This window comes from Sander lucioperca, chromosome 11 (genome assembly GCF_008315115.2).
Source record: "Sander lucioperca isolate FBNREF2018 chromosome 11, SLUC_FBN_1.2, whole genome shotgun sequence".
NCBI lineage: Eukaryota > Metazoa > Chordata > Actinopteri > Perciformes > Percidae > Sander > Sander lucioperca.
This window is the reverse complement of record NC_050183.1, coordinates 29785517-29812968: the sequence shown is the minus strand read 5'-3', so window position 1 is coordinate 29812968 and position 27452 is coordinate 29785517. Positions and strand designations below refer to the sequence as shown.

The following is a 27452-nucleotide window of genomic DNA, read 5'->3' as shown; positions in this document are numbered from 1 at the left end:
TGCTTTATTCTGTAATATTATGTCCCTGTCTCTGAGAGCGGCCCCATTTCAATATCTAGTTTTAAGGAATTCATTATTTTAATTTGTGTTATGTTCACATGGTGCACATTTCTAAATAAAATTGGTTTTTAATGAAATTAGCATAGCATAGCAGAACTCGAGCCCTGCCTCCTCAGAATATGGAGCCCGGCAGGTATCAGCGGTAACATTTTAAGTCAACATGAACCATTTTAGTCCATGTTCAAGCAAAAATGCCAAACATGGACTGCTTCCTGCTTCGCAATGAGAAGCTTGCTGCTTTTCTCTGTTTATAGTATTCCAAACAGCATTAAAAACTGAATCATAATGCACAAACATGAATATTTATCATTTCGGCTCAGGAAAATTCTGCTGAGCATTTCTCACTCCTTTCTGACACTGCATAGACAAAATAAAATAAGTGGCAGATTAATTCATAAAAATAATCGCTAGTTGCAGCCCGAAACAATTTTGAGCAATTCCAGCATACACTTTAGGAAATCATACCCTCAAATTAATAACTCGGGCACACAAATTAGTTATGAAATTAAGAAGTGTGGGAGGGACTGGATCTAAACGAATAATGGCAAGGCTTTTAATTTTAAATAATTTATTCAGCCATTTTAGGGCACAATTTAGTACTTTACAAATTTGAAATAAAATCAATCTAAACCTTTACCTTTGAGACCGGTTGGGCTCCGTATCATAGCCACTAACGGCAGCAAGAAATAAATAAAATGACGCTGATATTATCCTTGAAACTTAAACACCTGTGTTGCATATTTATTAAAATGTTTAGTAAAGATCAATTTATTGAACATAACTGTAATTAAAGTTGAACTCCAGCATTGTCTATTTTTTTACAGGTGCCTTACTGTCAAAATGCTACTTTAGTACAAATGTCATTTTTGTCTTACGTCCTACTTTTATGTCCTGCCAGGGCTGGGCGTCAGCCTACTGCACTGTGTGGAGTCCTCTGGAAAAACTGAACCAAAAAAATACTGCCGTTTCCTGTTTCGCGGTCAGACAAAAGCAAATAGAACTGTCATTGAATGAACAAAGACGGATGAACGAGAAGTTAAAAAAAATTATCGAGAACAGTCCAAAGCGAGTCCAGAAGAAAGTGGTCCGGAGCTACACTCTTGTCAGCGGCTAGCTGCTAGGTTAAGGTACAGTGAGCACGGGTCAGTCTGTCAGTGCTGGTGCTGTGTGGGTGGGTGGGTGGGTGGTTGTGGTTACTCCATGATGGCTCTGTAAATCACAGGCTCTATGTAGTCCCCCCTGTAACGCGAGTTGATCACTCTCTGTCTCTTGGACTCCTGGATGATCTCCTTCTCTTCAAAGATGCCGTCGAATCTCATGTCCGACGCTTTGGACTGCAGAGACAAACACCAGACTGCATGACAACACGGACACGGCTTTTCAATCGCTTTGTTTTTTACTCATTTTTAGTTAGGGTTGGGCATCGTTATGATTTGAACAATTCTGATTCCAATCGGGATCCTTCTTTTTCGATTCCGATTCTTTGAGGGGTGGAGTTAAACGGCTCACATGTTTATTTCACAGATAAGAGGAACATTTTATTTTATTGGTGATTTACAGTTTAACCGGGCTTTTTCCAACGTCAAATAAAGCCAAAAAACAAGCGCCTGGAAGTATGGTGGTCGCTACGGAAACCAAAACTTAACGCATGTTAAATTTGGAAACGATGACCCGATTCAAAACCAAGGTTGCGTCCAAAATCTCATCCTCTGCACTACAGACTCAATATGTGTACTATCGTTCAACATACTTTTGTGTAAATAAACAGTAGTGTGGATCTTTTCGGACGCACTAAGCTGTAATTTTCAACCTCACTTCCTGAGAGCCTCCTTGCCGTTGGAAGACGCGTAACCATGGTAACACCTGCCGACCTCCGCTCTAGCGGCATCGCCAGATAATGCTTAAATTACTGAAAGAGGTGAATAACTAGTAGCGATGGCCAAATGGAGCTTCGTGAAGCATTTTCTTTATTTTCTGAGCCCACTAGATGGCGCTCTCTGTCCAACAAGCTCAATGGTGTTTTTTGCCTCCAACGGCGCCTTCCAGGCAGCTAACCCTAACCTTAACCCTAAACATAACCATTGCCCCGCTGCCTGGGAGAAGACATTGGGGGCAAAAAACACCAAAGACCGTCCAACAAAGGGTTGAGAATAGACCTTTTCACGGCAGACATGTTGACATGTCATAGTAGGAAAAGCACAGGTGTATTCAAAACCATTAATGATGGCTGCATTCCACTTAGGAGAGGCCCTGGTATTGTGCATGCTGACTCACTGAAATAGCTTACTGGGACACTTCATGGAATTGAGTCATCGTTAAGGTTATCAATTTCAGCTGTGCTTTTCCTACTATGACGAGTCAAAATGTCTGCTGTGAAAAAGGTCCATACACTGAATTGCAATGCCTTAAGCGAGAATTATACTGGATGCATCCAAGGTGGTGCGTACAAATGTGACGTCATGGGATCGCCGTGACTATTTATACCCACGCTGGTGCTCGTGACACTAGTTGCAGTCTTCTCCTGAACAGCGGTGGCGCTAATGAGCAAAGGCTACCGACATTGCCCTTTCTACGGACTAGAAGAAGCAGAAAAAGGTAAACAATGGCAGATCTGGCAGCAGCATTGCCGTCAATGCTTCGATTTGATTCGATGACCTACTTCATCAGATCAAGCCTTTCATTCACCATAAAAGAACTCATCTTAACCCAGTAAGTTTACAAGAGAGACTTGCAGTCACTCTGAGAGTCCTGGCATCCGGTTGTCGGCGAACCCGTTCAGGCCTCGCGTTTCCGCTTTGTCGCGCGCCGCTGAAAAAAAAAGAGCCGTGAGCGACAGCTGGGCGCGCGCCATAAATCGGGCGCGCCGGCAGGATATTACGTCATTTTGACGTCACGCGCCACCTTGGATGCGTCCAGTATAATTCTCGCTTTAGGCCTTTCTCTTAAAACCAAGAGCGCCATCTAGTGCAGTGGTTCCCAACCTTTTTTCCTTGGCGCCCCCCCCCTACTCATGTCTAAGAAAAGCTGAGCCCCCCCAAAACCGAAGTTGAGGTAACTTTCCCTTACTTTCTTTTTTGATACAGAGGAGTTATCAGCACTTTTACGTTTCTCCGCCATGTTTCATTCATAAAATAGTGATGCCGTGGCGGCAGGAAAGACGAGGATGATAGCAGCTAGCAGCTGACTTGATGACAGCAAGGGTCACAGGTTATGAGGTCCCGGAGGTTTGGCCTACTAAGTAGCCTGCCTACAATTTTAAGCGAGAACAAAATTAATAGTTTTCATACAGACTTTTGTATACATTATATATTCTACTGTATTATCATAATTTGTTTATCATAATTTTTTTTTTTACCTCAACCTCAAACCAGATAAGACTTGCGCCCCCCCTGTGATCTTTGCCGCCCCCCTGAGGGGTGCCCGGACCCCAGGTTGGGAACCACTGATCTAGTGTGCTCAGAAAATAAAGAAAATGGTTCACAAACCTTCGTTTGGCCATATTGGGATATTTATGCCGGCGCAGTGTCTAGTATTGCATACTGTAACATTTTACCGGAAATAGTATGCAATTCATGTATTGGTTTCATACTAAGGTTTTAGACATAATAATAAATCTCACATACTGTTTTAGCTACTAAATAGCATGTTAGTGTGGAATTTCAGATGCAGCCATGTTTATTTCACAGATAAGAGGAACATTTGATTTTGTTTTATTGGTGATTTACAGTTTTACCTGGCTTTTTCAACGTAAAATGAAGCCACACTTTAGAGCGCCGCTTAGTGTGCTCCATGGCTGCTACACAACAAGCGCCTGGAAGTACGGTGGTCGCCTTGGAAACCCAAACTTGCACGTTAAATTTGGAACCAATGATCAGATCAAAACCACATTTTTCCAAACTATTCCAATAGAAAAACGATTCAATTGGAATTGGAATTTTTTGAAACGATTCCAAGTTGGAACCAGTTCTTGATGCCCAATCCTATTTTTAGTTCCAACTCAGTCTTTGTTAAATGAACACAGGATTAGAAATATATATACGGTGGATTAAAGCGTCCATGTGAGTGGTTTGGGTTGCATTTACCAGTCTGGATTTGACTCTCTTGGGGAGTTCCTCATCCAGAGAGTAGACGTCATCTCTCTTGGCTGTTAGCTGTGACCCATCCTCAAACTCCACCTACATTCCAGAAATGTAGCAAACAAAACAGTCAGGACACAAATAGAGTAGAGTTGTGTTGTGGTTGTGGACATTTCTGTTTCCTGTATTATGATTTCTGTATGTTTCCTGTTTTTGTATATTTATTCTGTATTTTTCTGTTTCCTGTGTTCTCTGTTCTCCCTTGTGTTGTCTAGTGTTGTGTCAAGTTTCTGTGTTTAGCTGATTTCATGTTTTTCCTGTTTTATTCTGGTTTTCTGTCTTGTCATGTCCAGTTTTACTTTCTGTTTAACCGCCTTTGTTGATTACCTTGTCTCTCCTAATGTGTTTCACCTGCTGTGTCACCTGCCCCTCGTTACCTCATTACCCAGTGTATTTAGCCCTTGTGTTTCCCTTGTCTCTTATCAGATTGTTTTGCGTCCGTTTTGCGTCCTTGTGTTTTGCCCGTCAGTTTGTTTCCTCTTCTGGTCAGTTCGTGTTTCCACCCTGTCAGTTTTGTGCCTGTTTTTTTTTTAAATCTTCCCAGCGTTCTTTTGTTCCAGTAAGTTATTCCCTGTGTGTTTTTCCAGTCTCTGTACTGCCGCTTTTTGTTAAATTAAACCTCAAGCTCAAACCATCTCCTGCCTGCCTGCCTCTCCCTGCATTTGGGTCCTATTATTCCCTGCCTCATCACAGAGTTGGACCATATGGAAAAAAAATATCATAATATTTTGACCAAGTACACCGATGTCGATATTGCGGCGATATTGTAGGGTTGACTATTGGTGCTTTCACAAAACTTTAACACAATGAGAGTTTTGATAAATGATCACCAATAATGTGAATACAATGACTAAGTGGGTAAAGGCAAATAATGAAACAGCTAGAACAGTCTGATAAGTTCAGAAAATGACATCGCTTTACTGTGATGCAGCCTTTAACTGTAGAATAATGTTATGTTATGTCTTACTATTGGTAGATAAATATAATAAGAATGTAATAGGTTTCCATAAGAGACCAAGAGTGTTTTGGTGCAGGGCTCGACATTAAGGCTTGTCCGCTTGTCCGGGACAAGTGGATTTTTTTGTAGGGCAAGGGAAGAGAAATTTACTTGCCCCACTGGACAAGTTAAAACTCAAATAAAACAAAATAAAATGCCATGTTACTTCACGTCATTACATCTATGTTACCGATTTGAAACAAATAAAATTTTTTCCCCACAATCCGGGGCAGCGGACTGCTATACATTAGACCCAGCGGCAGTGGGTCAGCAGACCGCTAACGTCGGACTGACTGCTAACGTTAGACCCAGCGGCAGTGGGTCAGCAGACTGCTAACGTTGGACGGACCGCTAGCTGTTCAGCTCATTCTCTGTAAGCGATGCAGCATAAAAGCACGGCGGAACCAGCAAGCCAGGCAACCGGTGTTAGTTAGCTAACATTAGCTTGCTAACTCCGCCTTAACGTTACCCCGTCGCCACATCGTTCACAGAAAACGAGCCGAATAAAGCTGTCACTCGTGGCGATAGCAGTGTGCTTTGTGTGGATGGAGCATGAAGTTAATTTGACTCATTTAGCGGCTGGCTCTCTGCCTCGTAACGTTACTACTCCACTGCTCATTTTTCAGTCAGTTATTGTAAAACATCAGCTCTGCGACTTGCCGGATTAAATATCAGGTAATAATCAACTGTAAAGTAGCTACACCTTTTAAAGGATCCCTTGGTAAATCAGCCTCTGTCGGGTAGAAAGTGAAATTGTAGAAAAAAAAAAAAAACCGTTAACACTAACATTTAGTGGCAAAATCAGTTATGTCTACAAAAATATTTTAGATATAAGTCTGTCTAACTGCGTGTCAATCACTGCTCAGGCACACGCATTTCATAGCATCCTCCCCTCCCCCTTCCCCGCGCACGAGCTGCAGATAGGTTTCCTCTCCTCCCCCCCTCTTCACACGCGCTCTATCGTGCACAGCTCTCCCTTGTGGGGGGAGGGGCTTAGGAGACCGTTTGGGCTTTAGCAGAAAGGGGGGAGGGACTGAGAAGTTGTTGATGTTCAAATTTTTTGGCAAAGTCCTGGATCTTCACAATCCTACCTACAGCACCTTTAAGCCATAACTATAAGATAGTTAGGGTCACAGTGTCCTCGAGCAAAGTACATTGAGTAATAATAATAAGTGAAACAGGAGCAGAATGTACCGCTTCGCGTGAGAGCAAATGAAGACAAGACTAGGCCTGTCACGATAGTCAATAAATCAATTAATCGCACGATTAAAAAAAATGAGCTCGATAATTTTTCTGGCCGCGATAATTTTCATTTGCATGCTTGTTTGTTTTCCTTGTCTCTCTCTCTCTCTCTCTCTCTCCCAAAGAGACTGGAGGACCACTCTCGGTTCCTTAGCGTAACGAGGAGTGAACCCTCTTGTCAGTCGCATGCTCTTTGTGTGGGCGGGACTCCTGGCGGAGAGAGAGAAAACGCTAGTTGAGAGTTGGAGCAGGGTTTCCCGCAGCACTTTGCAGTTAAGGCACCGTTAAAAAAAAAAAAAAAAAAAAAAAGTATATGAGCGATATCCGCCATGTTACTCGGCGTCCTGTTTTCTCCCTTTCATTCCAAACCACAGTTGACAACCTGCAGGTGGAGTCGGTGGAGACAGGCTCGGACATACACGCTGCTGTGGACCGCAAGCGGTTTCAGGAAAGTGGCTGCGTGTGTCCGACAGTGCACAGAACATTAACAGTACAAGCCTACAGCTGCCCGCGGGGTTGCAGAAAGTGTGTCAGAGTTGCGCCAGTGTGTGTGTGTGTGTGTGTGTGTATGTTTGTGTGTCGGCCCGAACCCACGAAGCTCCGACCTGCAGAGGAGAAGAAGCTGCACCTTCGCCAAAATGAAGACTGAAAAACAGAATTATTTTGGTACAAACATTTACTCGCCATGTGGCAGATAGCCATATAGACAGATTTCATTTATTAATTATATATTATTTAAATGTAATATTTAGTGTTTAATAAATCATTTTTAAATGTAGTACAGAGTCTGTAGTCTATCGCACAAACACTCGAGGAATGCTGCAAACATTTGACAGCCAGTATGAATTACCTGGGAGAACATACGTGTCACAAACGGCAATTCCACAACTGTACAACAGCGTGAAAGACGACATACTAGGAGATCAAAGACATACTGTGGATATTTAAAATGTCTTCCAGTTCCAGTGTTGAATATTCTTTAGAAATAAAATTGTATTGATCTTTGAAAAGGTGTACCTGCATTATTATGCCATTATCATTATATTAGATGAAAATGGTCTTGGAACGACAATATTATCGTTTATCGCAATAATTTCTGGGATAATTTATCGTCCAGCAAAATTTGTTATCGTGACAGGCCTAGACAAGACACAGCACAGTGGCCTCGACCCTGGCGTGTGTTGTGTGAAGATAACACTCCCTAAGCTGGAGAAAAGAGGGGGCCCAAGAAAGAAAGTATAAGAGATGAGGGTAAGAATAGAACGGGGCTCACAAGGTCTGACAGTCTAGAGATACGTGGACTGGCTCCGGCTTTTTGTCTGTTGCTAGGGAAACTTAGTCTCTGCGTGCTTTGTGATCCCACAGATCTGTGTATTGAAACTTCGATGCTTGACTGATTAAACGAATGTATTTGACTTTATCTTATCTTCTTATTTGGCTCTTGCTTAGGATCAATGTAATTCCAATTTAACGAATGCGCGGGGATATATAGGTCTTTTATTGGAGTCAGAAACATTGTCCCAAACGGGGGGACACAGGAGGAAATCCCAACTCATTTGGCAATGACTTGAATGTAACGGATGTTCATTAATATCAAATAATTACGCACTAAAGCTTTAATTTAAAAAAAAAATTAAAAATTAAAAATTGAAAAGTCTTAACATGGATCCAACATATTAGCAAATATAAATCCCCACTGCTTACTGGCCTATAGGTAAGGTAGTCACTAAAGCCATCCACAGATACAGTTCTTCCTGAGGATTTACTGTGCCACATGTATGTTTAACATTAAAACATGATTTATAAAACCATGCCAACAATGAATAGGCTATTTTAATAGCTTAGTATTATGTGCACTAAAAAGGTATGTATAAAGGCTTTAGGCCGCCCTGCAGGCCCAGTTTATTATGCAACTTCATTTCATACAATATATGTAGTAGGGGGTCCCTGCTCCATCTCTCTTTGAGTTAAGGGGTCCTTGGCTTAAAATAACATCGAAGACTCCTGCTATAGGACAAATGTTCAGCATCAGTAAGCGTCCACTAAAAGTGCTGTTTTTGCCGCTGAGATGCTCAGATTATTATTCTTAGTGTCTGACAATATTATGGAAAGGATCCCTACAGAGATGGACATTTTTCAATACTTAATTCAGAATGATTCGACACATATTTGGCCTTTAACAAATATTGCGCTAGTCCATATAGCGATTTCGATAAAATTGCGCAGCCCTAATTGTAATATACATGTCTTAGGTTCAAACAAACAACAGCACTCGTTGGCCAATCAAATACGTCAAATAAGTGCTGTTTCCAGGGTGATTACTTTGTAGCATGAACACAACATTTCTAACGTTTACCTCGGGCTCGTCCAAATGGAAGTTCAAAAAACTGCTGCTGTCTGAACTTGCCAGAGCAGCAAAATCCTTCCCCGTAATATTATAAATTGCTGTGCAGTGTTTTGGCATCTGCTAGACTTTCCGATTGTGTAACTCAAACTGGACTTCCTGTTTCCAATTTGATTGTATCAATGGAACCTAAAACAATGGCTGCTTAGACTGCAAGGCCACCATATGTTGTGGTTTACAGAGTCAAAGGCTACATTTATAGCTCTAATATTAAAATCTACTTACAATAAACAGAAAGAATTATTTTGGGAATAGCCAGTTCCAAAACCAAATATCCAAAAAAAAAAATCGTTAATATCTGAAAGTGATTAATTAAATGTAGACACTTCTTTTATACATTATTTTTCAATTACTTCAGTGTACACTTCCACACAAACGTTTACACAAATAATGCAATATGTGACAACAAAACATATTCCACGGTCAAAAGAAGCATGGAGAAAAATCTTATATTACCTGCCTGCCCCGACCTTTTGCTACAGCCATGTTTTCGGTGCTGGCAATTGTAATATTTAGGTTCAATTTGTTAGCATATTGTGCTATTAATTACAGCAAGTCAAACTTTGTCATGTGACACAAAACAAACACAGACACAAAAAGGAAATCTTACCAGGTACATGTGGATGGCATGCGTTGCCACAAATTTGGCCCCGTACACCAGGCCGTCTGTCCATCGCACTTGAACCACTTCACCCGGGGGTGGGGGTCCGAGCTGAGCACAGTCCCGGCTCTAAAACATAAAAACACACATGACAAACTTCTGAGCAAACTGAACACAGGCGTAGATATTTCCCCTATACTGACTGCTTTAGCCTGGGGGATACTTTTGAAGTGGACATATTATGCTTTTCCGTCTTTTCTGTCATACCTACAATGTTATAATGTCAGATTTTCATGTTAAACATCAAATATTTAGGTAAACGTATTTGAGATAAATCCCTGTGATCTTAAATGTTCAGATTTCCAACTGTTCTGAACAATCCGGTACAGTTCAGGTCATCTGCTCCAGGCAGGAGCTACTTTAAGGTACTGCGGTGTTAACATTATCGCATGTAGCTACATGCTAACGACAGTAAAAAATGTCATCTTGGCTGCCAGTGTTGTTAAATTCTCCTCAATCTCGGGTCGCATTACTGCTGAAACATGTCCAATTGTGTAGTGTTTGGTTCAGAAGCCTTTATCTGTGATTTTTGATGGTGGAAAGTGCTGCTTAGTTCCATTACAATCCAACGTTAGCCTAATGCTACATATTAAGTAGCTGCAATGTTTCTCCCCAATTTTGGGGTTACTGCTGGACAGTTATGTAATATTTGGTTTAGACGCCTTTATTGGTGATTTTTCACGGAACAAAGACCTGCTATATACTCCATTGCAGTAGCTCCAGGTTCCACTAGTGAAACAAAAGCGGAGCGGAGATTCCAGGAAACACGCTGGCCAATCGGAGCAGACTGGGCTTTTTCGGGAGGGGGGCTTAAAGAGACAGGCGCTCCTACAGAGCGCCTCAGACAGAGGGTAAATACTGAGCAGCAGCCAAAGGATAGTGTTTTTTGAACATTAAAGCATGTAAACATTTCCTAGCAGAAACACAAAATACAAATATGAACCTGAAAATGCTACTTTAAAGCTGGTTCACCTGTTACTCCCGTTATTTCCTAACAGTCCGGCGCAGTGCTCACTCCACATACAATGCTACGTTACATCACTTCCAAACAGCCTCAGCAATCTGGTTTAACGGATTATTCTCTGCTCTAGCTAAGTTAACAACACAGAATCCGTCAGCTAGTTAGCGTGTCGCCCACTACCGAGCTCGTTTTTCAACCGGCTCAGATACTGACAACGTTCTCTTCACCTGTTCTGACTTTAGCGGTTTAGACAACACACTAGACCAGGGACGTCAAACTGAGTTTCACTAAGGGCCACACTGAAAAATGAGGGCCACATCAAGGGCCAGACATGTTTAGTTTATTAACATGCTTTTATAAGAGAAAAAGTAAAATATCTTTGACTGTATTACTACATGTCTCATTTAGTCTTCTCACTTACGGTTTGGTCGACATAAAACCCTAAAAAAGTCAGCAAAAAAGTTCCTTTGCCATCATAGAGTTTAGAAAAATCAATCAAAACAAAGATTACATTTTTAAAAGCAGCTACCACACAGCCGACTCACAGCAACCTGTTTCACAGCTTGAATATGAATACATCTGCCTTTGTGGGAATTCCTGAGTCTTAAAAGTCGGGAAATCTGCCAAATTCTGCTCCGACTGTCGCATGATTACAGTTTGAAAAATAGTTTGCCATCAGTTTGATCTGGCGCACAACTAGGCGGGCCAAAATTGATGCGGGCCAGATCAAAATTTGTGAGGGGCCGGAGGTGGCCTGTGGGCTTTAAGTTTGACACGTTATCACTAGACTGTCCTGCTGTTACAGACGTGAACTAACCACGGACAGTTGTCTCATTCAAGGACTCACGGGAATGCTTAGCTGCAGTTCACGGCAGTGCGTCGCTGCAGAATGAATATAGGTGAAGCACAACGTATATTTGGCGTTATTTTTTGGCATAAAAAAAAAAAAGACAAGATAACGATAAACCAGTGAACCTACCACGATGTCTTCGGGGAAGAGATTGTCGCTGAAGGAACCATCATCAAAGTTGACTTCATAAAATGTCTCTTTAGACAGCTGCACCACGTCGCACTGGTAGTAGCGGCCATTCTTGTGCTTGCATATCACCTTCTGTCCCACAGTCAGCTCCTGCATGGCTGCTTTATTGCGCTGTAAAGGAGATTCAGGAAAATCAAATGTTTTATGACTTACTAATGATGACACTGCTTCAGTAGTCCCTGACATTTGGGACACTATAATGTAAAGCCTAGTTCAGAACAAAGATTCACGACAAGACAAAACTGTTTTAAAACGTTGCGCGGAAAAGTCAGTTGCCCGTCTCAGCTTAACTCAAGCCAGCTGATGGTGTCGCCTGGGATTTAGCTTGTCAAGTCGCCAGTGGCTGGGTTTATAACATAAGGGCCATCATCACCTGTTTCAACAGCCAAGTCAGCTGGTCAAGTCCGTTACAAACGGTTGCAAACTGGTCAAAGTGGCGGTTTTGGACGGAGGTAGTCTATATCGATAACGTTCCATTTCCAGGATTGTTCAAGTGCCACCGGAAATTCCACCAGATGTCCCTCTTTTCTGCCGGATTCCCCTCAACCTTCCTCTTTCAGCTAGCTAGACTATCTGTCCAATCTGAGTTTTCTGTTGCACAACTAAAACAACTTCTGAACGAGCACATGTTCCACCAAAACAAGTTCCTTTCTGAGGCTATTTAGCAGAGGCACCGTCATTTTTTCCGGGGCTTAGCACCAAGACGATTGTTGGTCTGAACTAGGGGTGTAAGAAAAAAATCAATACACTTGAGTATCGCAATATTTTATTTTGGAATACTGTATTGATTTTCAAAAACGCAATATTGATTTCTTTTTAAATTAAAAAAAATATATATATTTTAATTAATTAAATTTAGTTTACGTTCAAAAATATTCATGTAAGACAGTGGTTCACGTTTATGTTGTGTTTAAACCCCCTACCGCTAGATGGCTATGCTGAGACACACCACTAGTGTCCTTGCCTAACAGTGCCTAGCAATGCCTGACTTTTTGCTAGAAGCTAACAATGTAGCTATGGCTGAACTTTGGCCTACTTTACCATATAAAAATGTACTCACTAAGAACCTGTGAACCACAATCCCAAACTGCCAGTTTGATTTTCTCTGTACTGAATTGTTTACCTAAAGTAATGTCATGTCGTTTCATTAGGTTTTCTAAAATTATACTTAAAAAAAATCCCAATATATCGCCTCACGCACAGTATCGAAATATATTGCAATATAATTAATCGTGACCCATGTATCGTGATACGTATCTTATTGCCAGATTCTTGCCAACACACAGCCCTAGTCTGAACACACACAAAGTCCCAGTGATATGGAAAACAGCGGAAATTCTACCACTTCCTAAGAAACCCAAACCAGTTGGACTGAACTATTTTAGACAAGTGGCACTCACTTCTGTTGCTATGAAGTGCTTTGAGCGGATGATTTTAATTTGTCTCAAAATACAAACCCCAAGCTCACATGGACACATTACAGTTTGCTTACAGAGAGAAAAGGGAAGTGGAAGATGCTGTCACAACCCTCCTGAATGGAATTTACAAACACCTTGAAACACCTGCCGCTCATGTACGCATCCTGTTTGCAGACTTCTCTTCAGCTTTCAACGCCATCCAGTCACACATAGATAGAGAAGCTGACAAACATGGGTGTAAACCTCACTCTTGTAAAGTGGATTCAGGACCTTTTAACAGGCAGGCAACAGTATGTGAGGGCGGGTCACAGTCAGTTAAGAACCATCAAGACAAACACGGGAGTGCCACAAGGATGCGTTTTATCACCATTGTTATTTATTTTATATACTAATGATTGTGTCTGCCACCATTCCAACTGCTCACTGATTAAGTTTGCAGATGATGCTGCCCTAGTCGGTTTTTTAACAGATAATGAACAGGACAACAGGGCTGAGGTTGTTCATGAATGGTGCAATCAAAACTCACTAATTTTAAAGATTTCAAAAACAAAAGAAATGGTGATTGATTTCAGGAAAAGGCCCCCTCCACTGCAACCTGTTACTATTCAAGGGACAGTCATTGAGACTGTGGAGGAGTATAAGTAGCTGGGCACTATTATTGATTACAAATTGCCAACACACTAGCAAGATACTCGAAAGCACAGCAACGGCTCTATTTTTTAAGGAAACTGCGTAGTTTTAATGCAGACACAACAACTCTGACATTGATTTATATAACTTTCATTCAGAGTGTGGTGACTTTCGCCATCCAGTGCTGTGTGTGTGTGTGTGTGTGTGTGTGTGTGTATGTGTGTGTCTTTCTGTCCAGAACAGGAACATGCTGGACAAGGTGACTAAAATGGGCAGGAAAATTACTGGATCCGATGTTAAAAGCACCTCCAACCTCACAGAACAGTATACCCTCAATCTGGCCCTGAGGATACTGGATGATCCATCCCACCCACTTTTCTCAGAGTTCCTCCCCCCCCCCCGTCCTCTCTGGACGTAGATTTCGAATGCCCCTAACAAAACCCAAACGTGCCATTACATCGTTTGTGCCGAGGAGCATTCAGTTACTGAACAGATCAGACCCATGCACATAGACATTTTATAATGTGCACTATTGATTATTTATTTAATTATGTATTAAGTCATCTTAGCTATTGGACCGATGATTGCATGTCACCACCATTGCTGCGTTGTTGTTGTTTATGTTCTGTTTTCTGTATCCTCTACGTCTTCATTGTTGTTGGATGTTTGGTGTGGTTTTTATTGCATATGGTTATTCACTGTTGTATGTGCTTAATGTTTAATGTGGCTCCCTTGAGTGCAAAACAAATTCCCCTCGGGGCAATAAAGGTTTCATAAATAAACTGGGCCTAACAGAACTGGACAATGCTTTCAAAAAGTGTCAAAAGTTCATCTCTAGTGACAGTAAGTCCTTAAAGAAGAGGTTACCAGATCCTCAGAAGCTCCTTACCTCAATCTGAGTGGGGCCTTTGTGTCGACAGCAGGTAACGTGGACCACAAAGGGCCACTGATCGGGCTGCATGAGTACTCCAGCAGCCTGGGCACAGGTGGGGTGGTAGGCAGTGGGACAGCGGCCATGAGAGCACTGCACGCAGCAGCCAGACGCCTTCTTCATCCGCTTCTTACAATAGTAACATTTCTGATGGAGATTAAAGGACAGGAGCCAAAGGTCAGGGAACTGCCGTGGATTTGAAATGACTCAATGAAGGGGAAGCTAACACACAAGGACCAGTATTAGATGGAGTGCAGCTGAAGCCTTTAAACGTCATAGCTTCACATCCTGTTAGCTTAGTTCTGTGAGCTACATACATACATACATACATACATACATACACACACACACACACACACAATATATATATAGACATAGACATAGATACCCTGGCAGAGAGATGTAGGGTTGGGTACCGAAACCTACGCAACCGGTAGGAATTGGACCGGATTTGAACGCAAATTTCGGTTACACTTAATGTGTCGACTGAAATATTTTACCTCTGTCGCTCCGAAACGGACATAAAAATATCACACTTTCTCTGTAGTCTACCGTTAGCTAGGTACCGTAAATGTAGGCTACTTTTAAAATGCCATATTTTCCCTCTGGGCTCACCAAAACGGACATAAACGCATATTAACCATTCACTGCACGTGATCACTAGTAAACATGTTACACTTGTTCTGCCAGTCTATCGTCAGCTAGCTACCTTTTAGTGCATTTAAAATGCCTTATTGTATATTTAAGTACTTTAAAACGTTAATATATTGTTAAATGTAAATAATTTTCAATTTAAAAAAAACTCTACAAAAGAGACTTTCTTTCTTTTCTTCTTTTCAAGAAGCCAGACTAATCTGCGAGTGGAAAACTGGAGCTCGCGAGATCAGGATGGTCTCACGAGGCTAGCACAATCCAGGCATGTATTGTGACTGGACTTAAACTGTGTTTTGCTCACCCTTCAGCATGCGCTGCTCTTCTTTACAACAGCCTACAGTGTGAGTGTTTTAGCTCCAATATGTGTGAAGATATAGATTAATAAGTCTTGAAATAGATAAATCTGTGTTTGATTTGGAAATACACTGATGACGGATTATCTCTGACGCTAAGGAATCTTTTATCTCTCCAATTTCCTTTTAGCAAATGTGTACAAAACATTCAGGTAGCAGCTTCTCATTTTCGCCAGATAAAATGACAAATGTTGACTTTTGTTGGTTACAGCTAATAGAGTCTATATTGACGACGTTTCATTTCCGGGACTGCTCCGGTGCCGCTGAAAATTCCGCCGGATGTCACTCTTTTTGGCCGGATGTCCGTTACCTTCCTCTTTCTTTGTGTTGGCATTCTAAACTCCGGTGGATTTATGAGGACTATGGTTAACTGCTCCTCAGATCTCTGCAGGGTAAATCCAGACAGCTAGCTAGACTATCTGTCCAATCTGAGTTTTCTGTTGCACAACCAAAACAACTTTTGAACGTACACATGTTCCACCAAAAACAAGTTCTTTCCGGAGGCTATTTTGCAGAGGCTCTGTCATTGAGCGCCGCCCAAGACTACTCTGATTGGTTTAAAGAAATGCCAATAAACCAGGGCATATTTTTCTCCCATCCTGGAATGCTGTGTGGACTAGCCAGACCTTCTTTCGCAGCGCTATGGAGGAAGGTCTGTAGCTAAGTTAGAGCTGGGCGATATGGAAAAAATCTAATATCACGATATTGTTGACAAATTCCTCAATACCGATATTGCGGCGATATTGTAGGGTTGACAATTGGTGCTTACAAAAAAATATTTACACAATGAGATTTTTTATAAATAATCATCATTAATGTGTATATAATAACTAACTGGGTAAAGGCAAATAATAGAAAAGATATAACAGTCTGGTAAGTTAAAAAATTGCATCACTTTACTGTAATCCAGCCATTAAAACCAGGAATGACAACACAACTTGTCATATCACGATATTACAATATCCAAAATCTAAGACGATATCCAGTCTCATATCACGATATCGATATATCGATATATTGCCCAGCCCTAAGCTAAGTCATGTTAATTTCATGAGTTAATTGATGACAGAACACAATGAAAGTTGTTGGTTGTGTGTCTGTCTTCAGTTAAAGAGCATTTGCATGTTGCTTTGGATTGCAGTTAAAGGAGTAGTTCACTGTACCATAGATAAATAAATTGTACATAGTACTCAACTCCCTGGGCTCTCTGTAGTCCCGGAACAAGTTTTCTATCGAATGGCATTAAGGAGAGTGGAGCGCATGAAAAATGAAACGCATGAAAAATGAAACGCATATCAGTGCCAATAGACTTCAACGGAGGCTGAACAAAAGACAAAACCCTACAAAACGCATGTGCACTAGAGTGCGGATCGGGCCGCATTTTTCTGTCCCAGCCCGGCCCGCGTTCGACAGAGCAGTAACCGAACCCGACCCGAGCCCAACAGGCATTAAGATATTTATGTCCGAGCCCGACCTGAGCCTGACAGTTAAAATCTCTTTTTTTTTTCTCATACTAATGACACATGTACGTTTGTTTGTGTGGAAAGCCCGCTTTTATTAAACTGTAGGGCATTCGGAAATGTCAACAGATGAACGCATCAGCGCACACGGGGCAACAAACGCACGTTAATAAGCTGTTTATTCATCTAAAATGTTCAATGCCTTATCGCGCTGATGTGCCCGAGCCCGACCCCGAACATCATTTCTAAATATCTTTCCAAACCCGGCCTGGCCCGTCGGGTACCGGCGGGTCCTGCCGGGCTCGGTTCGGGTATCCATCCTCGCATAACAAATTCCTTCACAGGACGAAAATCCGAAAATGCTATTTTTAGCAATAGCTTAGCGATAAAGTTGTGTTTGGATTTCCATTAGCGCACAAATGGATACAAGACACTTCTTGCGTTCTTTCTTTCAGACTCTGTTGAAGTTTGTTTTCACTGATGTGCTTTCATTTTTCATGTGCCATGCTCTCCTTAACGGCATCAGATAGAAAGCCTTTTTGGACGATAGAGAGCCTAGGAAGGTAAGTACTATATACAGTTTCAACTGTTATCGGGCAAACTATTTCTTTAACTTCCTGCTCAGAAGTTTAACATTAAAAAGCCTTGCAGCAGATCCGAAGGCTAAATCCCACCTGGTAGGCCTTTCATTTTAATTAGTGAAGAAACACAGGACTTCTGTTAGATATACATAACTTGTTGTACACATGGAATTAAGGTTATGGAAATGTTTATTATCTTAACCTTGTGTTGACTTTGGGTCACATTGACCCGTTTTAAATTTTTGTTTTATATGAGAAAATATGGGATGTAGAAATAAGCGCTGAAAATGTGTAGAAGAAAAATTTAACAATTTAAAACGTTGGAAAAAGCAAAAACAAACTGTGAAAAAAGGCGTCAAAACGTCGAAAAAAAACTTGTTTTTTTCAAGGTTGAAGGGAAGACAACACAAGGGTTAAATTTACAGTGTAAACTAGCAATCAGCCTCTATTTGTTCATGCTGAGCTGGCTATTATTTGAGACTCAGCCATTGTTTATATACCAGCTTATAATGGAGAATGTAACGGCAGCTTATCCATACAAGTGTGTGACTGTTATTTGAACTCACCAGTTTAAATCTTTGCAAGGGGATTCCGCTTAAATCCACAGGACTTCTTTCAGTGATGTTGACAAAGCGAGCCTCCAGCACAGCCACTGCACACAGCACATGTACCCACCTAAAACACACACACACACACACACACACACACACACACACACACACGCACACACACACACACACACACACACACACAATGTAGTCTATTGTTGCTGCTTCTTGTTGCGTGGTATTGGGAGCGTACTCCGTTTGCTTTCCAAGAATCCCTACTCTTCTTTGAACAATCACAACCATGATCCGACTGTTGATGGTTTGAGACAGCCGACAGCTGATTCCTGTTTAATACAACTAAGGGCTTTGGAGGTACACATTCTACCGTACTCAAGTATGGAGTATTTATTAGAAGAATAACCCCTTAGGATGAATCATCTCATTTTTGAGGGGGTCCTTAGTGTTTGATCCTGCAACCACGGCAACATGCCAGGGCTGAACTAGTGATAACGGTGATATTTAACAAGTTACATCCAAGACTCCTCCAGGGTGTAACGCTTTAGTTAAAGAAGATTAAGAAAACATTAAGAACTGGGTTTCGATTGTCATCCAAATGAAAAAAGCAAGCCAAGGCCTTGCATTATCAGAGGACATTGTTGCCTGAAATTCCATTAGCAGAGCAATAATTATATTTTTCTCATGTATCAGCCAATAATATATTGGCCACAGGGTGCGATTTAGGGCCAATGCCCAGCCCTACTTATTTATGAACTTCAATATCCAATGGAAACTAATCTCAGAATGAAATAGCACCACTTTGGTGTCAACATAAAACGCAGTGTATTCAAGCCGGCGAAAACAAAATACTTTCACCCAGGAAACGCCCGTTCATACATGCCTGGGATACATTTTGTCCCCACCGGGAATAAAAATAATTCAGCAAAGGCAGGGGTATATATAGACCAGAAAGGGGGAAATCCCACTCATCCACCCCGAGCAAATCACACCCTGATTGGCTACCAATATAACGTGCATCCCTACATACAGTAATACCTAATCAGTTGGACCATGACTATTCCAGTTTTCTGACTTAGAACTCACCTGTTGATGGCTGTTAAGGAGTTGAAAAAATCAATGAGCAGCTTAGAACGTTAAACCAGTTTGGTGTTATCCTGTTTAAGGATAAAGTACCATTAGTACCTGTCTGTTTATTTAAGGGTGTTTATTGTATAAATATTGTATAGTAATATTTACGTTTTTATTACTATTATTATTATTATTATAACTAATTCTATTTTTTCTATTTCTTATACTTTATGTATATGTTTTTCTCCTGTCTACTTAATGTGTATTATTCTAATGTGTGTAAAAAAATAAATTCTTTTGAGCTGCTGTAGCACAGGAATTTCCCCAGTGTGGGATTAATAAAGTCTATCTTATCTTATCTTATAATAGTGCAGATGTTCTAGATGTACTGCTTCTGGTGTCTCTGGAACAACTTACTTGTTGTTGTTAGCTTTCTGCAAGGCTCCCCCTCTCAGCGAACACAAACAGCAATTCTGCAAAAAGAGCATCAATCAACTAACCATCCAAACAATAAAGACCCGCATTTTTCATTGTTGTAGCTTGTAGTAGTCGACTAAAAACCACATTTAATTTGCAGCCGTTATCAAAATCAATGGCCATCTCATGTTAATGTGGGTCCAACTGTTATACAGTGTGTTCCAAATTATTATGAAAATTATATTTTACACTTATTTTCCTAAATAGTCGATGCAAATGACAGTCAGTATAATTTTCAAGTCACCAACCGTTAGGGTATCAGTCGAATTTCATTGAACAAACCACCCAATGAAAACAGTATTTTTTTCAAAAATAAAAAACTCAAAATGCACTGTTCCAAATTATTATGCACAACAGAGTTTCAAAGCATTTTATAGGTTGTAAAGAACTGAAAATGGTCATTTGCTGAATTTGCAGCATTAGGATATATTTACAGAAATCAAAAGCTATTTCAGTCTTAACAGGGCAAGTTACATGAAGAGATTTGTGGCTGATTCAGAGCACACACGGGTTCGTGCAGATAAAGGCATAATGAGGAAGTTTTTACCAGACAAATTCATCAGATTAAGAGAGCAGCTGCTAAAATGCCATTACAAAGCAGCAAACAGGTATTTGAAGCTGCTGGTCCCGCGAACCTCAAGGTGTAGGATCCTCCAGAGGATTGCAGTTGTGCATTAACCTACTATTCGGCCACCCCTAACTAATGCTCACAAGCAGAAACGGTTGCAGTGGGCCCAGAAATACATGATGACTAATTTTCAGTCAGTCAACAGTCTTGTTTACTGATGAGTGCCGTGCAACCCTGGATGGTCCGGATGGATGGAGTAGTGGATGGTTGGTGGATGGCCACCATGTCCCAATAAGGCTGCGACGTCAGCAAGGAGGAGACGGAGTCATGTTTTGGGCCGGAATCATGGGGAGAGAGCTGGTAGGCCCCTTTAGGCTCCCTGAAGGTGTGAAAATGACCTCGGTCATAGTCAAAGTATGTAGAGTTTATGACTGACCACTTTCTTCCATGGTACAAAAAGAAGAACCGTGCCTTCCGTAGCAAAATCATCTTCATGGATAACAATGCACCATCTCATGCTGCAAAGAATACCTCTGTGTCATAGGCTGCTATGGGCATAAAAGGAGAGAAACCCATGGTGTGGCCCCCATCCTCCCCTGACCTCAACCCTATTGAGAACCTTTGGAGCATCCTCAAGCAAAAGATCTGTGAGGGTGGGGGGGCAGTTAGCATCAAGAGGCTATTCTGACATCCTGCAAAGAAATTCAAGAAGAAACTCTCCATAAACTCACAAGTTCAATGGATGCAAGAATTGTGAAGGCGATATCAAAGAAGGGGTCCTATGTTAACATGTAACTTGCCCTGTTAAGATGTGTTTGTTTGAAATAGCTTTTGATTTCTGTAAATATGCTCCTCCTAATGCTGCAAATTCAGCAAATGACCATTTTCAGTTCTTTACAATCTATAAAATGCTTTGAAACTCTGTTGTGCATAATAATTTGGAACAGTGAATTTTGAGATTTTTGAAAAAAACTACCGTTTTCATTGGGTGGTTTGTTCAATGAAATTCGACTGATACCCTAACGACTTGAAAATTATACTGACTGTCATTTGCATCGACTATTTAGGAAAATAAGTGTAAAATACACGGTATTGTATGGCTATAACCATCTCCAGTGCAACACATTTTCACAGTAGAGTCTTCCATCTAAAACTCCAGATGATAGGAAAATCTGAATTTATAAACCTGCAGTTAACGTTCATTCCATTTATTGTTTTCAGTCTACCAAATGCTGGGTTTAACACCGGATTTCTGTTACCAGCAACAGCAGCAGCTGTCTCATTAAATACTTGTTAAAGTGCCCATATTATGAAAAAATCACTTTTTCTGGGATTTGGGGTGTTATGTTGTGTCTCTGGTGCTTCCACACACATACAAACTTTGAAAAAAATCCATCCATGCTGTTTAGAGTGAGATACAGTTTCTGAATGTGTCCTGCCTTCAGTCTCTGGGTGAGCTGTTCAAAATCGGCATGGCTTGTGACGTCACAAGCCGAAACAAGCAGGCTAACCGCAACCATTAGCTCGTAGCGTTAGCATGCTAACGCTAATGCTAACGCTAGCATGCTAACGCTAGCATGCTACCTCGTTCTCAGTAGCAAAGCACTGCTACAACACACACAAGTTCACCATAATCTACAAAAGAACTACTTACATGTGCGCCCTCATTTAGAAGTCTCCCAGCTAATCCTGCCTTGTAACTGACCGAAGTCAGCCTTTCTTTTACTGTCTATGGAGCTAGCTAGCTGACATGATCTACATCTGAGCTACTGGGCATGTGCAGTGCAATCAAAGATAGTACAGAAGAAGAAGAAGAAAAGAGGTCTCACTCTGTAGCTAAAACAGAGACCAGCTGAAAAGAGGATCTGCAGCAGTGAGAGAGAGCGGTGCAGTACAACAAAAATATGGTGTTTTTTGAAAATTAAACCATGTAAACCTATTCTGGTACAACCTTAAAATACAATTATGAACCTGAAAATGAGCATAATATGGCTGCTTTAAGGATGTTGGCAATGCATCAAATAATCCTGTTACTATGGCAGGCTCTGACACAAAGCTAAGCTTGAGAGGTTGAGACTGATCTCTCTTAAGGGCCTGGCACACCTAGGCCACATTCAGCCTCGAGAAAACGTAGCAAAACGGGTTTTTTTTAACTGAAACGGGGGGGTGTTGAACACCCTGTTGTGTGCGCTGCCTTTTTATTACCACCGGTTTACAGACACGTCTCTGCTGATTGGGTATCACCTGTGACACAGCCAATAAACGAGACACACCAGCCAAACAAGAAAAAACATATCTCAAAGCCGTTGCACACTGTTTCACCCCATTGCACACTGTTTTGAGATTGAACGCGCTCCAGGCCGAGAGCAAAGAACTAAAGGTGCAGAGGCCTACTGTGGCGTCTCCTCATGTTGCCTGTATCTTGGCCAAAAAGTTGCACTTGAACACAACGCAAAGACTACAGCCGACCAAATAGCACGTACGTACGCCAGCAGGCGGCGGTTAATCTATTCAAAAAGGGAAACCGGTTCCCAAATCAGCCAGCGGCAGGCAGCACAGAGCCTACAGTCCCTCTGCTTCACTCCCTGCCGGGACGACAGCGCACGCCGGGAGACGGCTAACTAGATTGTCCATCTCCAGGTAGTCTATATCCTTCGCGTTCCACTTCTGGGATTGCTCCGGTGCTGCAGGAAATTCCGCCGGATGCATGTATTTTCTGTTTCCTTCCGCTTTCTTTGTGTTGGAATTTTAAATTCGGTGGATTTATGAGGACTGCACACACACACACACACAGCGTTTTTACCCTTTAGACAGGAACGCGACGGTGAAGCGTTTTTAAGATTTCCACTCTGGAGGGTGGTTTCACTTTTTTGCGTTTTTAAGCCCCAAAAATGCCGTCGCCGTCTAAACGAAAGGCACATCTGATCAAATATTTTTACGTTTCCACCCGCGATTGATTCGCGTAAACAGGGCCTTAACCACCAAGAGGGCTCCGATGAAACAACAACGTGCCATGTAGAGTAAATCTACCCTGGAGTGTTAACTGACCTCAGTCATGGCGTTGGCTTTGCAGCGCGCACATTTCCACTCCTTGCTCACACTGGCTGGGTCCACACCGTAACAGCCTGGAATATACAAACACAAAGACACAGTCTGACACACTGGTGTAGTGGCTGAGAGACTCAGTCAGTACATTTTCATGCACACTAATATTCCACTATGATTCAGAATATGACAATTTTCCAAATTTGATACATGTAAACAGCATATTCTGTTTGAATATTCCGAATAAGGCCTTTTTCCGTATAAAGCATATTCTGATTGATATGTGATATTCTGGTATTATTCGGGTTTTAGAGGCATTCTTTGGACAGCGCATTCTGAATATGCGTCTCAATCAGGCTTTTACCACAGTTTGCGACAGTTTATGGCCTCTTGCCTGTTTAGGCCTTACGATTACTTTTGTGCGTTGCTATGGTTACTGTACACAAACCAACCAGCCAACAGTTTGCAGGGCTGGGTTAGAGATGCATGCCCAAAAGAAAAGCCCCACATCTAGTCGGAGTGAGAAACACAGCTACTTTTAAACATTATGAAAGACTTGGATATCAACAGGTTTTTGGATAGGCCCCAAACATCGCAACGCCGACCTTTTCAAGAAGGTGGTTGAAAGAATGAAAGAGGGAGGCTGTGTTTGCACGGTCGGCCAAGTCCACCACAGGTGGACATCTTTAAAAAAAAATCCTATTTTTTCATGGCTGCAAGAATATTAGAGGAATATTCACTTTCATTAGCCATGTAAACAGCTTAGCCGGAATATCGTCTTTTTCGGAATAAGGGCAAAATCCAGAATATTATGTGTATGTAAACATAGTCGGTGTCATGTCATCATGAATGTCTGTTAGCATGTGCTGCCATCCACAGACAGTGTTTAGTCAGTGCAGTTGAAAGTGGTTGTGTTATGCCAAATATCTGCCATCAAATGTTGCTGTCTAATTCTATAGTAACACGTTTCTGTACCAATGCCATATATGAAATTTGGGGGAATAAAGATTGATGAAATAAGACACGTGTAAGGACGACAGGGTTTATTTAAGAACACTGTGATCATGTGCACACAGGCTGTGTTACATGTTTGCAGCAAATAATCTCAGTTCAAGTGTGTGTGTGTGTGTGTGTGTGTGTGTGTGTGTGTGTGTGTGTGTGTGTTTGTTTTACTATATTCGTGGGGTCCAAAAAAACGGGGAATACAGTATACTTGTGGGGTCTGCACAGCCTTGTGGGGCCCAAAATGCTGGACCCCACAAGGTTAAAGGGCTGTTTGAGGGTTAAGACTTGGTTTTAGGATTAGGGTTAGAATTAGGTTATGGTTAGGGTGAGGGTAAGGGTTAAGGTTAGGCATGTAGTTGTGATGGTTAAGGTTAGGGTAAGGGGCTAGGGAATGCATTATGTCAATGACTGGTCCCCACAAAGATAGTGAAACAAACATATATGTGTGTGTGTGTGTGTGTGTGTGTGTGTGTGTGTGTACTGACTGGTGTGAACCCGGATGCTGCACTGAGAGCAGCTGATGAGGAGGCTGGTTCCATCTTCCTCCAGATGAGGCGTGACGGGCTGCTCCTCACACTCGGAGTCATCCTCCGTGGTGGTGGTGAAACACATCTCTGGGATCAGAGGTTTGGTCCGCATCCGCCCGCCAGCCACCATGACAGGCTTGTCTCCACTGTTCCCACACTCAGTCTGACGGCAGGCACAGCACGCAGAAACATGGAGCTTACAACACTGTGCAACAAGTCATATCCTATTCAACGTATTACAAATTATTACATAATTGTCTAATTGTCAATGATTTTGACATAATCGTGGTTTCTTTGTTTAACCGCAATTAATTGCTAACACTAGCTAAGGTCTCAGGGAGTATGACTGTTGATGGTAGTTGTTGATTTTGTTTAGATGTGCCAAATTGTAATTATAGTAATAAGTATAGTAATAAGTGATTATTGGTCGGACTCTTGAGCTAAAGCGATGCTAGTTGTTGGCACTTGACCCTATACATGTTCATAGTAACAAAAATAACAAGGGGGGGGGGGGAGAATACAGTTAGAAAAAATGTTTTATGATAATAAAGAGGAGTGGTTTACATCATAGGCTGTGTATTTGTGTTATTACATTATCTGGGTCACATAACAGGGATTTATAACCAAAAGATGTATCCTGGGATTCATTCAAAACTTGAATTTGTTTAAAAAAAGAAATCAATAAATCAATATATTTTTTTAATTTGACAGAAAGAGACAATTATATTGTTAATCGCAATTATTTCTGATATTTCTATATTGGAATTGTTACAGCTCTATCCTATTCTAAATATGGACTAACGTCAACTAACGGTCACAAACACCCTTACAAAACAAATTTTGCGCAATGCGAAACATGGCTTTAAGCTGTGTAAATACCTAATGTTAGCAAAAGAAAGTATTAATAAATTATGCATATACAACCTTTCATCCATCCACACAACGTTCACTTGGCTTTCAAAGTTTCCATGTAGGAGATAGGAAGTGTGTACCGTTTCTTACCATTCGCGCAGCATGTAACGTGCGATCTTTAGCATAGAGAATCTTTGATAGGGACCGCAATATTTTTTTCACTCAAACCAGATTTGAAAAAAATTGCAGAACTATGCCTCCATGACATTATATCTAGTCATAGTTCTATTACTCTAACTCTAACTCTATTCTAACTCTATTTACTCTCGCAAGGATCCTGGAGGGAGCCTGGGAGTATGCCCAACCGGTCTACATGTGCTTTGTGGATCTGGAGAAGGCGTATGACCGGGTCCCCCGGGAGATACTGTGGGAGGTGCTGCGGGAGTATGGGGTGAGGGGGTCCCTTCTCAGGGCCATCCAATCTTTGTACGACCAAAGCGAGAGCTGTGTCCGGGTTCTCGGCAGTAAGTCGGACTCGTTTCAGGTGAGAGTTGGCCTCCGCCAGGGCTGCACTTTGTCACCAATCCTGTTTGTAGTATTTATGGACAGGATATCGAGGCGTAGTCGGGGTGGAGAGGGGTTGCAGTTTGGTGAGCTGGGGATCTCATCGCTGCTTTTTGCGGATGATGTGGTCCTGATGGCATCGTCGGCCTGTGACCTTCAGCACTCACTGGATCGGTTCGCAGCCGAGTGTGAAGCGGCTGGGATGAGGATCAGCACCTCTAAATCTGAGGCCATGGTTCTCAGCAGGAAACCAATGGAGTGCTTACTCCAGGTAGGGAATGAGTCCTTACCCCAAGTGAAGGAGTTCAAATACCTTGGGGTATTGTTCGCGAGTGAGGGGACAATGGAGCGGGAGTTTGGTCGGAGAATCGGCGCAGCGGGTGCGGTATTACACTCAATTTATCGCACCATTGTGACGAAAAGAGAGCTGAGCCAGAAGGCAAAGCTCTCAATCTACCGGTCAGTTTTCGTTCCTACCCTCACCTATGGTCATGAAGGCTGGGTCATGACCGAAAGAACGAGATCCAGGGTACAAGCGGCCGAAATGGGTTTCCTCAGGAGGGTGGCTGGCGTCTCCCTTAGAGATAGGGTGAGAAGCTCAGTCATCCGTGAGGAGCTCGGAGTAGAGCCGCTGCTCCTTTGCGTCGAAAGGAGCCAGTTGAGGTGGTTCGGGCATCTGGTAAGGATGCCCCCTGGGCGCCTCCCTAGGGAGGTGTTCCAGGCACGTCCAGCTGGGAGGAGGCCTCGGGGAAGACACAGGACTAGGTGGAGGGATTATATCTCCAACCTGGCCTGGGAACGCCTCGGGATCCCCCCGTCGGAGATGGTTAATGTGGCTCGGGAAAGGGAAGTTTGGGGTCCCCTGCTGGAGCTGCTACCCCCGCGACCCGTTACCGGATAAGCGGAAGAAGATGGATGGATGGATGGTTAGTTCTATTACCTTTATTGTTACTATAATGGCCACTGTTCATCATACCAACTGCTACGATTATTATGAATCTAGACCTACTCTATCTGTAAAGTGTCTCGAGAAAACTCGTTATGATTTGACACTATGAATTGAATCATTATTATACCACATATATATTTAAGGGTGAACTATGACACTTTTCCGTATTTTTGGTCACATTTATAATGTTGAAATGTTGAATTTTCATGTTAAAAGGTGCAGTAGGTAAGACTTATAAAACTAACTTTCTGTCATATTTGCTGAAACTGACGCTATGTTCCAGTAGAACTACATGAAGCAGGTC

The 27452-nt window shown here is 41.9% G+C and overlaps 1 protein-coding gene across 2 annotated transcripts in view; it reads right to left on the bottom strand.

Annotated features, from left to right (window-relative positions):
- Positions 1-873: 873 nt before the first annotated feature.
- kdm4aa (lysine (K)-specific demethylase 4A, genome duplicate a) overlaps positions 874-27452 on the bottom strand; it is a 48331-nt gene continuing 21752 nt past the window's right edge. For both annotated transcript variants that reach the window (XM_031311668.2, XM_031311669.2), the window contains exons 14-22: positions 24742-24946; positions 23255-23331; positions 19579-19634; positions 18094-18202; positions 14438-14626; positions 11441-11611; positions 9450-9569; positions 4143-4235; positions 874-1394 (exon numbers count right to left, since the gene is read on the bottom strand). In XM_031311668.2, coding sequence (XP_031167528.1) covers positions 1254-1394; positions 4143-4235; positions 9450-9569; positions 11441-11611; positions 14438-14626; positions 18094-18202; positions 19579-19634; positions 23255-23331; positions 24742-24946 — 1161 coding nt within the window. In that variant the 3' untranslated portion in view covers positions 874-1253. The remainder of the gene's footprint in view (positions 1395-4142; positions 4236-9449; positions 9570-11440; positions 11612-14437; positions 14627-18093; positions 18203-19578; positions 19635-23254; positions 23332-24741; positions 24947-27452) is intronic.